At 39.1% G+C, this 14609-nt stretch overlaps 2 protein-coding genes across 2 annotated transcripts in view; one reads left to right on the forward strand and one right to left on the reverse strand.

The window, feature by feature from the left end:
- Positions 1–5045, forward strand: part of LOC140225315 (uncharacterized) — an 82119-nt gene extending 77074 nt beyond the window's left edge. Inside the window, exons 3-4 of the mRNA XM_072303803.1 lie at positions 747–991; positions 1862–5045. Of these exons, the coding sequence (XP_072159904.1) occupies positions 747–769 (23 nt within the window). The 3' untranslated portion in view covers positions 770–991; positions 1862–5045. The remainder of the gene's footprint in view (positions 1–746; positions 992–1861) is intronic.
- Positions 1–14609, reverse strand: part of LOC109038362 (uncharacterized) — a 378939-nt gene that overhangs the window by 105354 nt on the left and 258976 nt on the right. The gene's annotated exons all lie outside the window — the stretch shown is intronic.

Raw genomic sequence — 14609 nt, forward strand, 5'->3', positions numbered from 1 at the left:
CCCGGTAACTTTGCCATTTTATCTCGGTAATTCTACGACAGTCGATAAAAAATATTGGCGTTTTTACCAAGGTCCAGTAAAATTACCGAGAAAGTTCAATAATTTTACCAAGATTTCTCGGTAAAAGTACCAATTCCAAAAATGGTAATTTTACCAAGAAAAAACTGGGATCAAATGGAACCCTGAATTCTTGGTAATTTTACCCTTTTCTTTGTAAATGCACCGATATTTTTTTTTCAGTGTAGAGATATACTGCCGTGATAGCGCAGTGAGTAGTGAGTGCAAAGTGAAGTTTTGGGAACGGGCTCAGAAACGTCTGACCGGAAAATTGTATTGAGAGAAGCCTTCCTTTGTAAAATTGCCACTAATCATCCGAGGGACTCTTAGAAATCATTTGGATGATTAAAAATCGACCGATTTTATTTTTTTCAATTACATAAAGAAGCTATTTTTCTTTTTCCTGCTGGGCTAGTGTTAGGCAGGACAGCCGTAAGTGCTGTTCTCTGCATACTATTGTGGTTGCGTTTTTGACACACGAGAAATACATTTTCAGGTTATAAATTGGCAGAAGAGGGCGACTTTTTACTTGAAAGCACTGTTTGCATTGACATTCGGGAAAAATAATGTCACTCACTGCTGTTTTGCCTGGAACTACGTCATTTTTTGTGCACTTACGGCTATCTCATTTGTCTCGTTCTCATACAATTCGCTGAAATTCATGAATTTTGCTGTTTTTTCTATTTCAGTTATTTCATCACAAAGAGATTAGACGAATTTTAAAAGAAAGATGATTTCGAAAATTTGAAACTCACTGCTTTACTGCTCTCTTCGCTATCAAGGCAGTATAGCCAGCTGAGTAGACTTCAACTTGACACAGAATTGAGCCCGTCGAGGTTAATGCATAGAGAACACGCCATTTCTGATACCATTGTTCCAATTTCTGGGAGCTCATGCTGTCTATACGCTGGAGAAATGGCGAATCGAGCGATTGGTAAATAAATACTAACATCTATTCCAGGTTTTCATTTCTAACTTCGTGTTGTGTGGATCATTTCTTACACTGTTAAAAATTATACGTCACCCAAACTGGATTAACATGATAACGGGGTTTAACATTCTCTAAACCTCGAAATTTGTGGGTCATGATAGTTATAAGTAAAATCGCACAAGAAAATACACTAAAATATGACGGGAAAACACAGATTTTTGATAAATTAAAAAAAAGGATCTCTGATTTGTGTATTCGTATTCTAGTGATTTTTCTTAAAAATGCGAAAATGTACCGAGCTATCAGATCCCGATTATTCGAAAACTTCATGATTTCGTAATATTTAACATATCGATCGTTGTGAAGCATTTTGGGCAGCATTTTAAAGCATCGTGATTTTTGTGCAATTTCACATCTGAATTGATCGTAATTACACAGACACATCTTGAGAGCAATAGACCATGCATGCATCCGATTTTTTTAATCTATCAAACATTTCATGAATAATTTCACCATTTGGATTGCATTTTCAAAAAAGGAACCAAGAGCATACCAATGTTCCTAAGATTGCGTATCTTATTTTCATTCAATAAAATTACTGAAATTATGCAAAAAATTAAATTCACCAAGGTAATTTTCGTCTTTAAGTCATAGTTTCTCGGGTGTAAAGATAAAATTAGTTTAGATAATCTGTGCATATTTGCGAGGCAAACAAAGTTGCACAATCTTAGCGATATTGAAATGCGCTCGGCTCCTTTTTGCAAAGTGCAATCCATTTTATCTTTCATTGAAATTTTGCAACACCGGTTGTGGACAGTCCCGCTTTATAGACTGGAAAACCGCCAATTAAGTTCAGGGATGATTTTTTTTTAGATATTTTCGGCCGCGGCGTGGCAGGCATGGCAACCTGAAATCGCACATGACGTACATCCTCCGAAAGACACACAGAGCATCACACGAGCACGTAGCGCGAGGCCGCAACCAACACCAACCGGGCGAACACGGCGAAAAGACAAACACGGTGTTCGGAACGCGAAACAGGGAGCTCGCATCATCAGTCAATTCACCGGTGGCAAAAAACCCCCGCTCGACGCCCGCCGTTATTCATCAACGTTCATCATCGTCTCGTGTCATGTTTTTCGTGCCCGATTCCAATTCATTTTTAAGCTTTTTTTACACGCCGCACGGTGGTGCGCAAGGAGTCGAACAGGATGTGAAAACTTTAAAATTCATTAATGGACCACTAGACAAGGTACGAATTTAAGCAATCTGATTCATGTTTCTTAACCAGAATTTTACGTAGAACAAGATTCGTGCAACGAAAATTACTGAAATCAACTACTAATGAAGATATTAACGTTTTTATTTCACATTGGTTACGAGGAATTTGAACTGCCCGCTCACAAGAAACTCAAAGCTCTACGTGAGTCAAATCGCGCACTACAACGGTTTCAGCAAGCTTCTCAATCGAGTAGTGTTCATGTCCCACCATGTGTTGTTCAAACTATGAGCAATTTGCTATAGCTGAGCCAAAGTGTCAAGATTGAGGTTGCCAGATTTGTATATCGTAGAGACTGTCATGATAACGTTTGGCGCGCGATGTGAATCACGTAGAGCATTGAGTTTTCATGAGCGGGTGGTTTGAATTCAGGCATTAAGAATCATTAAATATCTTCGTAAGGAGTTAATTTCGGTAATTTTCGTTGTGTGCATCGTGTTTAACGTAAAATTTTGATTAAGAAACATGTATCAGAATGCTGAAATTCGTACCTTGTCTAGTGGTCCTTTGAAACGTAGACGTTTAAAAGTGGTTCCATTGGGTTTCTCGTTAAGTTTACATAAAAAAGCACCCCTTAGAGTTTATGATACGACCCTGGGAAAAAACTTCGGTCATATGAACCGAATCTACGGTGTTCAATATCGGTCGAATTGTTCGGTTCATGCGACCGCTCACTCGGTTCTGGGAACCATATCTTCGGTTCGTGCAACCGAGCTTTGTCGTTAGTTTTTTCGGTTTGAATGTTGGTTTGCATGAGGCGAGGATGTCGTTCTCAAAACCGAAAGAGTGGTTACATGAACCGAGCAATACGGCTGATATTGAACCCTGTGCATTCGGTTCATATGACCGAAGTTTTTTCGCAGCGGAGGAGTAAAAATCAAAATTTGTAGTATTACTATAAAATTTGTGTAAGAACAAGGATGTGGTCGGAGCATGTTGACCTAATAGATGAAGAGGGACGAGCTAAAATTTCTAAGACCGGACAACCCTTTTGGGTTCGTCCTGGACGACCGCCTAAGAAATGGGTAGAAAGCCGGCTCTCCTCTCCTAAGGATGATTGAATTGTTGCTGTTTTTATTAATTTGACGAGTCCTTTTAGTTTAATGATTTTTGCTTTTTATAATATTTATACGATTTGATTTAATGAGCTTGTCACTAGATGGTCCTAGATGGTCTGACATAAAAGTCTATGCCCTAGTCACTCGTAGAGGAAGAAAAATATTAAGAAGAGGACTCAATAATGTCATGCGCAACCTCACTGTGCACCGCCGTGTATTCAGTTGTTGCATCTTTTATTTTTAAATTTCGCACTGTCTCTATATGTAATGTTTTTTTCATTATCATGGCGTGAACTAGTTTTCCGTTCCGCACGAATTCGAGTATATTCGAGTCGTTCTTTATTCATGGATAAAATGGACGCAATTATGCGAGGTGAATCTATGTCGTCACTTTTTTGTCGAAAAGACGCACAAATATTTTCTTGTGAACCTCAAAAACCATGGATCCATACGGATACCGGGGCTCATCCCAAAAGATGTTACGTCAGATTAGTTACGGAACCTCACAGTATACGGCAAACGGGACTTTGGTGCCAAAAAACTAGGAACTAGATTTTTTGCGCAAAAGTTGAAAGAGGTGTCAAACCTACATTTCACCCAAAAAACGCCCAAAAATGTCAAACTAATAACCCAAAGTTGTGACAACTTGAGGCTTGTATGTCGGAAAATGAGGTTACGAGCGAAAGCTCGTCAAAATTTCAACCTGTCATGCTCGGGGTCTGACGTATTGTTTTGGAGTGCACCTTTACGCTTGACTCTAGCACAAAAATGAGACCAAAATTTAGCAAGTAACTTTTTGAAAAATATTGTGGAATGCTTCCATAGATAATTAAAATTCCAAATTTTATAACGAGGGTGACAGAGGTCAGTCTCAGGAAAAATTTGAAATAGATGATATGTATTAAAATGCAAGTGCCAAAAAACGCATTTCTGCTGATTAGACTGTTTTTACCGCATTTAAAACAAATACTTCCCTCTGCAGATTTCGATTGTTTGCTGCTGTGGGTTTAAATATTAGAGCCTAACACACAGCGGAGCGGCTTGCTGCCGGCACTAAATGCGCACTGGCGCCTACAAACCTAAGTGGAAACTTCACGCATTGCGCAATGCTTGAAGTATCCACTTAGGTTTGTAGGCGCCAATGCGCTGGCCTGTCGGTCTCCCGCCTCGCCGCCGCAGCATACCACGGCGCCTCAAGCAACTGTTTCACAACAGATGTGTTGCGCAGTATCATACGAAATTGAAGGCGCTAGAACATGTTAAGAATGACAGTCATCTTTTAAGAGTGCGGAGCTTTCCTCTCAAAATGAATCAAGATACTAAGGCACAAAAAGAGAGCGGCCGCCCAAAAATTCACCAAGTCCTAGCATCCGGTATTAATAATGTTTAGTATAATTTTTGGATTTCATTAGTGAAAAAAGTGAGAAACAAAATCAATGCTATTTTCACCTGATCATATATGATGGACAGTTTGTTGACTGTAGATCGTAGTGTATGTATGACTGATATTAATCCAAAATTGCATCGATTGTTATCCTTGAAGAGTTTATTTTCCAATTTGATTAATAACCAAAGAAACTTCGTTGTAAAAAGCAGCAGGGGCTTCTCTCAGGCATATTGTGGAGATAAGTGCATACATTTATGGCTGCTAAAACCAAACGTGATTCCTTTTATTCTCTCCATGGTGCATCACTTTTCAGGAAAAGTGATCTTTTAAGAAAGCCGGATTTTTCAGACAAAATCAAACTGATGGAGAATTTGGAAGTGTAACAACCGGAGGTGACGACAAAATCTGTGAGAAATTAAAGTCACCTGCTCCCTTCTAACTTGATGGACCGGTCATTTAAAATCGAGTACTGAACGAGAAAATGGAGTCTACTAATCAGTTCACCTTCTTAAATTGACAATGCGCCGGAATTTCTTGAAAAATCTACACTTCAACGGTTAGAGTAGACTAAACTGCCTGAGCTGACAAAGGATGAAAAAAGAAACCCACTTTGCATTTCATTAGCGTGCTCTCGCCTTCCTTGAACACGGAAAGCATGGAAAAATTACGTGTATATGACACTATTCAAGGCGGAGACGACCAGGCAAGGCCCTTTTGACGTGAAAAAAGCGGGGGAGTTGTTCGGATTGTGCTAGACTCCTCCGCGACTATGCCGTGCGCCGTACTAAGGAAGAACGTCGTATGTGCCGTTGGACGGTGCCAAATTTACTCCCGTAAATTACGATTTTTTTTCTTTGGAAACTTAAATATATTTTTGTTTCAATTTTTTAGATAATTTTATGCGCAATTTTATCTACAGTAACTGAAAATTGTATGGATAATTGAATCAGTGAGTTCGAAAACACACCGACTCGGGTTTTTTTCGATTTTCACTTTTTTACGGTTTAGTAACACTTATGGATAGAAGCATCTGCACGCAAAAGGAAATTTCAAAATTGCAATTGGAAGTGCTCAAAACAGCGACGGGAAAAGGGAAGAAGCGAAGTATTTCATTGGACATACCAATTTTTGGCTATTTCAAGGGAAACGGGTGACCATCCGATTTTATGGTTTTCTTTTTTCGGTTCAGTATACCTTGTACCAACAAGTTATATAAATATTCAAGCGTTATTCAGGTAGAAAAATATGAATTTTTCAGGGCAGACTATGAAAAATCAGTATCTGAAAGTCGGTGAGAACGAAAACACACCAACTAGGAAATTTTTAAACGCTTAATTCTCTGTCATCAAACATGGTGCATTGATTTTAACTTTGTGCTTTACAAAGTCTCTAAGTACTTGTCCTTTGGCACCAAAAATGTTTTTTCTTAAACTAACTTTTTCGCCCGCTGCGCAGTTTTAGGCGTTTCCTGAACAATTTTTTTTTCCGAGTTTGTGTGTTTTCAAACTCACCGATTCAATTATGAATAGCTATCGTGAAAAATATATATTTTATTGGGAGGAATTTGGCAACTTTCGAATGTTCATACGGCGTTTTTCCTGAGGACGGCAGCAACTCCTCCGCGACTATGGTTGCGCGGTCGCCGGGCCGCAGCTTGATTAATGTGCGCCATTATAACCTCCGCACTTCTGACGACAAGAATTACTCTTTCATTAATCTCCACCTCGTTTATTCTATTTTATTTAGGGCAGTTCATTTTTGTAACGCCGAGCATCAATAGACCGCGTTAGCTCGAATCGCTCCGCTCCCAAGATTCGCGGATTAGGATTCCTCCTCCGAGGAGTCTAGTTAAATCGCCTTCAAAATGCCAGGTAGGCATCAAGCTCTGCATGCGAGTAGTGAAGGTCACCTACTTGAGGTTTCAATGAATCGCTATGCGTCAATAGATCACGTGAGCTCGAATCGCTCTGCTCCTAAGAATAGCGGATTAGGATTCCTCGGAGGAGGAGTCTAGTCAAATCGCCTTCAAAACGTCAGGTAGGCACCACGCTCTGCACGCGAGTAGTGAGAGTCGCATATATGAGGTTTCAATGAATCGCTAAGCGTCAATATACTGCTATTAGTGTGAGATGCTGCATCATGATGAATCGAAGATTAGAATTCCCCTATTGTAGAGACTAGCCAGAGAAAATCCAAACGGAAACCATATTTAAAAGTATGCGGGCTATCAAGAGAGATACTTCTCCTTAATACGCTCCTCGGAGGCGTCTGGTTAGATCGCCTTCAAAACGCCAGGTAGGCATCAAACTCCGCACGCGAGTAGTTAGAGTCACCTATATTATATGAGGTTTCAATGAATCGCAAAGCGTCAATGGACTGCGATTAGTGTGAGATGCTGCATCATGACGGATCGAAGATTAGAATTCCCCTATTGCAGAAACTAGCCAGAGAAGATCCAAACGGAAACCATATTTAAAAGTATGCGGGCTATCAAGAGAGATACTTCTCCCTAATACGCTATCCCCTTTAATTAGCGAAAAGCACTTTTGTAGGAGGGAATGGAGGATTGGTGGAGGGGGGTCACGTGAACCGCTTTTAAATCTTTTACTCCGAACATTTCCGGGTCGGACGATCTTAAGTCTAATTTATGAGCGTCATAAAACGTAATTAAGTAGGTAGCTAAGGGCTAAGTGTGCTCATTAAATTTATTGAATAAGTTTCCTAAAAGAAGAGGACTCGTTGCAACCCATTATACCTGTAAAAATCCCCGATTCCATAAACGAAGGCCGAGTTCCGAAATTATTTATTTCATTCGATAAAGTTGCATTGTTATCATTATATTCATTGTGATTAAATTGTTCTAAATATTATGGATGACATTAGGTTGCTGTAATGTCCTTTACGTATTTTCCATGTATGATGCAAAGCAGATTATTGGATTTAATTTTGCAATTGGACGTATTTCTGCCAAACGAAACTATGTTCATTAAGACATGAGCCCTGAGACCCATAAGAATATATGCATAACAGGGCTCATGTCATAGTGTATAAAGTTCCGTTTAGCAGAAATACGTCCAATTAGAAACTGCGGTCACTGGCTCTGTTCAAAAACAAAGTATGGAACCCCTGGTTCCCCCGTATACTTATGAAGTTTTACGAATGCGAGATGGAATCAGTATTTCCTAATTGCAAAATGTAGTCCAATTGGACGTATTTCTGCCAAACGGAACTATGTGCATTAAGACGTGAGCCCTGAGACCCATAAGAATGTATGCATAACAGGGCTCACGTCATTATGCACATAGTTCTGTTTCGTAGAAATACGTCCAATTGTTCTTAGTAACTTAGTGCCCACCATTCTGCACCCTTATTACAGACCTGATAGCCAAGTTTGGGCAGACGCGCACCTTTGATTATGGTATTTTAAGTTAGTGCCGTATTCTTAAGCGTTCCTCAATTAGCTCCTTTTCACATGACTTGCTTTATTAGGTTTCAAGACATTCCGTCCATGATTTTTTGCACGCGTACCTGTTTTGACCAGTAGTTAACGTCCAGTAATAAGCAACAGTGACTTCCCTAGTAGCATGATTCACTTTCCCCTTCCTGACAAACGTATAAGGAATTAATACCGGTTATATAAGCACCATTTTAACTAAAGTTTTTATATCGTGTATATAAGTTTTATATAAAATGCCCATGAAAATAATTATTCATATTTTCAGAAGATAACGTTTATATAAAATTTATATAATTCAGGAAGGGTTTTTATAAATTTTCTTTATACGCATAGTATCCTTTTGCTTAATTTGCTTAATATAACTGTTATATAAATGACCTGAATGACTTTAACGTAAACCTATCTCATTTTCATGAATGATGATGATGATCTCATTTCAATGAACACCCTCGACTCACAGACTGCGTGGGATAGGTATTATTAGAGGTATTAGTGGCTCCGAGACGAGTTAAAAGGGGATATTTCGGCACACAATCCGAGGAGCCCTGTTACCTCAGTTGGTAGCGTGTCTGGCTCATAACCCTGCCCAGTTAGACAGCAATATTTTAAAAATATTTTAAAAATATTGAAATTTAATATATTTTTAAAATGTTTTCATGTATTTTTAAAATATTTTCAAAAGTACTTTTGAAATACAATCAATGAATATTTTTAAAACATTTTAAAAATATATTAAATTAAAATTTTTAAAATAATATTTTATAATATTTTTAAAGTATATCATAATTATTTTTGTTAATATTTTAAAAATATTATTAAATATTATTTTAAAAATTTTAATTTTTTTTAAAATGTTTAAATTAATATTATAAAAATTTAAAAGAAAAAAGGAAATGATGATAATAATAAATAAATAACATAAATACATCGACATAAATTCAAACTAGAAAAAGGCCCAAATAATTAAAACTGGAAAAAGACGCAATTATAAAGTTTAAAAAAATAGAGAGAGAGAGAGTTAAAAAAATGAGAGTTAAAAAAAATAGAGAGAGTTAGAAAAATGATAGTTAAAAAACATGATAGTTAAAAAAAAGAGAGAGCTAAAAAATTGAGAGAGAGTTTAAAAAAAATGAAAATGAAAAAATTACATCATGAAATAAAAAACAATAAATAAATAAATAAATAATTAATAATAAAGTCTGGTAAAATATTATAAGAATCCGTCAATAAACAAACATATTACGGACTCAGAGGCCTGCGATAGTTAAGAGATTGAATTTAGGGGCCCATCCATATCAAGCCTGGCTGGTCTGGTGGTAAAGTACTGGACTTCGGATTGCAACTCCATCCCGAGGCGTGGGTGCTAATCCCGACTAGGACGCCGCGGATTTAAGGTAGGTCACAACTCTACGATGATCCACCACCTGGTAGTAACGCATATGAAAACTTGCACACTTCATAACTAGAGTGCGCTACCAGCCAGGAAGAATAATGAAAATTCATTTTATACACTGTTTGAATTTGGTTATATAACTTTTATACTAAGGGTTACATAAAAAGCTTATTTATAATGTAAACTTTTAACTAAAAAACTTTACATCCATTACATAAACAATGAATATTCTTTAGCTTGTGGTTATTTACAGTTTATACTTTTAAAAACAAATTTTTTATATAACTCTGCTACTAGGGTTGGTTCAAGCATTACATTTTAGTCCGTACGTAAAATTATACTGACCAAATCGAAATGAGAAGATTGAGGTAGAAACAGGTGTTGTTATGGTAACTCATTTTTAAATGAAATTTTATTTTCACCTTTTGATTCATATTTTCAAATTGTCGTTGGTGAATATTTGGTTTTATTTCTATCCTTAAAATTTTCCATATAAAATATACCGTTTATATTCTTTTTTTTAATTATTATTTTAAATGAAAATATGACTTCATTTTAAAAACATTTACATTTTTAAAACGTGGCAAATATTTGTAAAACCTTTTTCAAGCTATGTCACTGATATAAAAATAAATAATAATCAATTAATATCAATGAGCTATGGTTGTGTTGAAAAAAAAAAAAACTGTACAAAAATGAATACAAGAACAGGAAATAAACCAAGAATAACGCAATCTTTGGTTTTATCCCATTTGCACACCGATCTTTTACAGTCATATACGTCCAATTTTGAGCGTTCAGACCACGCTGTAGCACAGTAAAAGCACAAAATATGTAAAAAAAAAATAAAGTGTTTTGGAAATCATTCAAGTTGACGCGGGAACTTCATAATTACGAAGTACACATCATATATTCCTTAAATACATTTTTTTTTTTTTCATCATTTTAAATGAGAATAACCCATGCAGAGCGTGCAAACATTTCAACATAATGAGTTGAAAAACGCTGACTCCGCGAGTTTAAATATTAGAGCCTAACTCACAGCGGAGCGGCATGCTGCCGGCGCGAAGAGCGCACTGGCGCCTTCAAACCTAAGTGGAAACTTCACGCGTTGCGCAACGATTGAAGTATCCAGTTAGGTTTGTAGGCGCCAATGCCCTGGCCAGCCGCCCGCCGCGCCGCAGGCCGCAGCGTGCCACGGCGTCTCAAGCAACTATTTCACAACAGAGGTGTTGCACAGTATCATACGAAATTGAAAGCACTTCAACATATTAAGAATGACAGGCAACTTTTAAGAGTGCGGAGCTTTCCTCGCAAAATAAATCAAGATACTAAAAAAAAAGAACGCATAAAAAGAAAGCGGTCGTCCAAAAACTCTTTAAGTCCAAGCATCCGTAATTAATAACGTTAAGCATAATTTTTGGACTTCGGTAGAGAAAAAAGTGAGAAACAAAAACAACGCTATTTTCACTTGATCATATATGATAGCCAGTTTGTTAAAAGTGATCGTAGTGTATGTATGACTAATATAGCTCATCTATATATGACTTAAACATTTCGGGGTGAGTTCTAGAGACATTCTTGTCAGGAGACTTTCTGTAAATTAGTTGGGTTGAATCACATTTGCTAAACCTATTTCTTAACACGTTTTTCATAAGACGTTAATGGGTGAATCTAAATTTTCTAAACATAAATTACACTGTAACAAAGATAACAGTGCCGAGTTTTTAAAGTGCCGACGCACAGTGGATCGAGTCAATCAGAGAAGTCGGACGTAAAAGTTTTGACTGAAACTGCAAATTTTGATGTTTATTTCGTCACATTCTACTTTTCGAGGAATGCGTTCCGCAGGAAATTTCACGAAAAAACCAATGGCACCACTTTTAGAACCTCAAAGTTGTGTATAAACGGATTTATAAGCGTTTAAAGTTTCCAAATTTTGTCCGATCTCTCCTATTGGCTCGATCCACCGTGCGGTGGCTGAAGTCAAGAAATGCGAATCCAACGGACTAGCCATCGATTTAAGCATCGCTGAACTTGTGAACTTGCCACGGACGACGTTCGTTGTGGCCGTCAATGCAACAATATCCGATGAAAATACGAGAGAATTTTTCCTGCTCGCCGAAACATGGCGACGACGCTTCTGGTGGAACGAATCGCGACGGATTAACTGCTGATTAATCGCTCCTTTACTTTCCTCCAGCCCCTCCCCCAATCCGTCGCCCCCCTGCCCCGAGGGCCGAGGGGTCTTGAATATTTCCCCGGCACCGGGTGAGGGTCAGTCCATTCTCTGCGGGTTTGAAAAGTTTCGGCACACGTGTGCTTGAATAATTGAGCTCCTTTTTTCTCCGCCGCTATCGTATCTTGACCGGAAAAGCGCTGCGTTTCGAAAAAAAAGCGGTTGCTCCAACCCTTTAAGTCGCGATGTTCCGAACGATGGTTTTAATTTTTTCAGACACCGTCGTGCCAGTTTTTATGTAAAATGTTGTTTTTTTTCAATGGTCGAAAAATCTAACAATGGATTGCTGAGAAAATTTACAAATTTTCTTGGTAGTATTTTCGAGAGAACGAATTTTTTCCTTTCCCATCTCTTCATGAAAAAATAAAAGACTCAAGCAGAATTAGGGTCGTTCGAGGTCAAATCTAAAGCCAAATCTAATATATTGATAGTGGAGCATAGAAAAGTGTTACTCGACAATGTAGGGACATGGATGCATTTAACACGGAGAGTCGTTTACCTTTTCTTGTTGCGTTTGGTAATGAATCATCATCAGGCGAATCTGAGCGTTGACATTCGAAAGTACACGGTTAAAAATGTTCGTACACTGTGTTAATTTGTGTACTTATCTTTGTGTCGATCGACTCAAATGACTCGGTTGCTCAACACAATTTTGTGTTAAATCGACCTATAACGTACGTTACTCCAAGACATCGGATCATTAAGAAATCGTCCTGCCGACTTTAGGTTCTCTTCTTTTCCTCCCTGTACTCGGAGGTTAATTGCGACTTGCGGATGGTTAGCGCACTGGATTTACCTCCGATGCGATCCAGTGTGGAACCTGGCTGCTCATTTTTAACAAGGTCGCCGATTTTCAACACAAAGATTTGGTCACCTTAACCATGAGATTTACTTGATACACACAAAACACAACCAACAGCTTGTGTTACTTCGTGTTTTACTTCCCATCATATAACATAATATTTTTGTTACTTATTCTAACTATGTTACTGTTACATCCGCCTAAAATACCTGCGGGCTGATGATTGGAATTGATGGATTAAGCTATAGATAAACAATAAGACAAACAGAAATGGGAGGGATCCTATTGGTGGAAATGTATGGTTGTAATGACAAAAGAGGTAGGTAATAGACTAACTAACGGCAACTCACGAGAGACTCTCTAATTGGACGTATTTCTATCAAACGGACCTAAGCGCCATATAGGGTCAGGAAGGTAGGGGGGCTTGCATTGGCGGCGAAATCGGGCATCCGGCTCATTCCGTCCTATACTCGAAATGCTTTTTCATGGCGCTTAGGTCCGTTTGACAGAACGCACTATCTGGGATTCTAAATTCCTCAAAAGGAACTCAAATTGGCGCTTAGTTCCGTTTGATAGAAATACGTCCAATTAGTCAATCATTTTCTTCCTCAGTCCATAACAACAAACTTTTTCAACCAGTAAGATCGCTCAATTTTCCGTTTATCTTCCGTGTCCATAGCTTTGTCTATCAATTTTAACACTCCGTCCGCTGTCAGGGTCTGTAAAATGCATCGTCTCCGACTCGGCAACGCTCGGGTGTTGATGTGGCGTTGTTCGGGAGCCCGGGCGAATAATCCGGTAAATCCGGCCTTGTTGCCCGTGCGGGTTCTCGGGCGCCGGGGCTGGAGGCGAGCTTTGATGGCTCGACATATCTCTTTGCGGCCCGCGTTTCCGTACTCGGAGCAATCACCTGCAATTTCATCGGGGCAACCGGGCCGGTGCATAATTCACGGAAACCGCGAGATTAAAAAAAGGAGGGGCCGCGCCCGGGAAAAACAGCTGCAGATTACGTAAGAATTACTCGCCCGCTTCCCGGCTCCCGCCTCAGGAGCCGCCATAAAGTTTGCACGCTGCGGGGACGCCGCCATTCCCGCGCCGCACACTGGATCGAATCGATCAGGGAAGTCGGACACGACATTTCTGGCGAAAATTGCCAATTTCTTTGTTAATTCAGTGAGATGTTGAATTGGACGTATTTCTGTCAAACGGAACTAAGCGCCAAATTGAGTTCCTTTTGAAGATTTTAGAATCCCGGATAGCGCGTTCTGTCAAACGGATCACTAAGCCCCACGGAAAAGCATTGCGAGTATAGAAGGAGCGAGCATCGCGTTCCGCAACACTCGCCAATCCAAGACCCCCTCTCCTTTCCTCCCCCTGTGGCGCTTACGTCCGTTTGATAGAAATACGTCCAATTTTAAAAGGTGCGTCTCGAAGGAAATCTTACGATTGGAACCACTTTCAAAACAGTATGCTGGAATTTTTTAGCCAACGTGCGTTATAAATCAGCAGAAAGCTAAAAACCTCAATACAAAGGGGAAAAGCTCACATGAGCACAATTTTCCCTCAAAGAAACACACTGTTTGGTGCAATCCTAGTAACGACCATTCAGGAAGGCGACTGCAGACGCGTTTCGGCCGTTTCGTATTGGGCCAATCCTCAGTGCAGCGCAGCCTCCTGAATGTCTTGCTACCAAGCTCGGAGAGGTCGTGAAAACCGGCACGAGGCATGGGCAAGCGGTTGCTGGCGGCAATAATGATTGGCTGAGGATTGACCCAATGAGACCGGAACGCGTCTGCAGTTGCCTTCCTGAATGGTCTTTACTAGTGTTGCACCAAACAGCGTATCTCTTTAAGGGAAAATTGTGCTCATATGAGCTTTTTCCCTTTGTGTTGAAGTTTTCAGTTTTATGCGCTGATTTTTAACGCGCGTTGGCTAAAGAGTTCCAACATACTATCTTAGGACCCGTGCGTCTACCGCAATCAGTTTGTGTACTTTCAAAACCTAAA

The sequence above is a fragment of the Bemisia tabaci genome, chromosome 8 (assembly GCF_918797505.1).
Source record: "Bemisia tabaci chromosome 8, PGI_BMITA_v3".
In the NCBI taxonomy this organism is placed as follows: Eukaryota; Metazoa; Arthropoda; class Insecta; order Hemiptera; family Aleyrodidae; genus Bemisia; species Bemisia tabaci.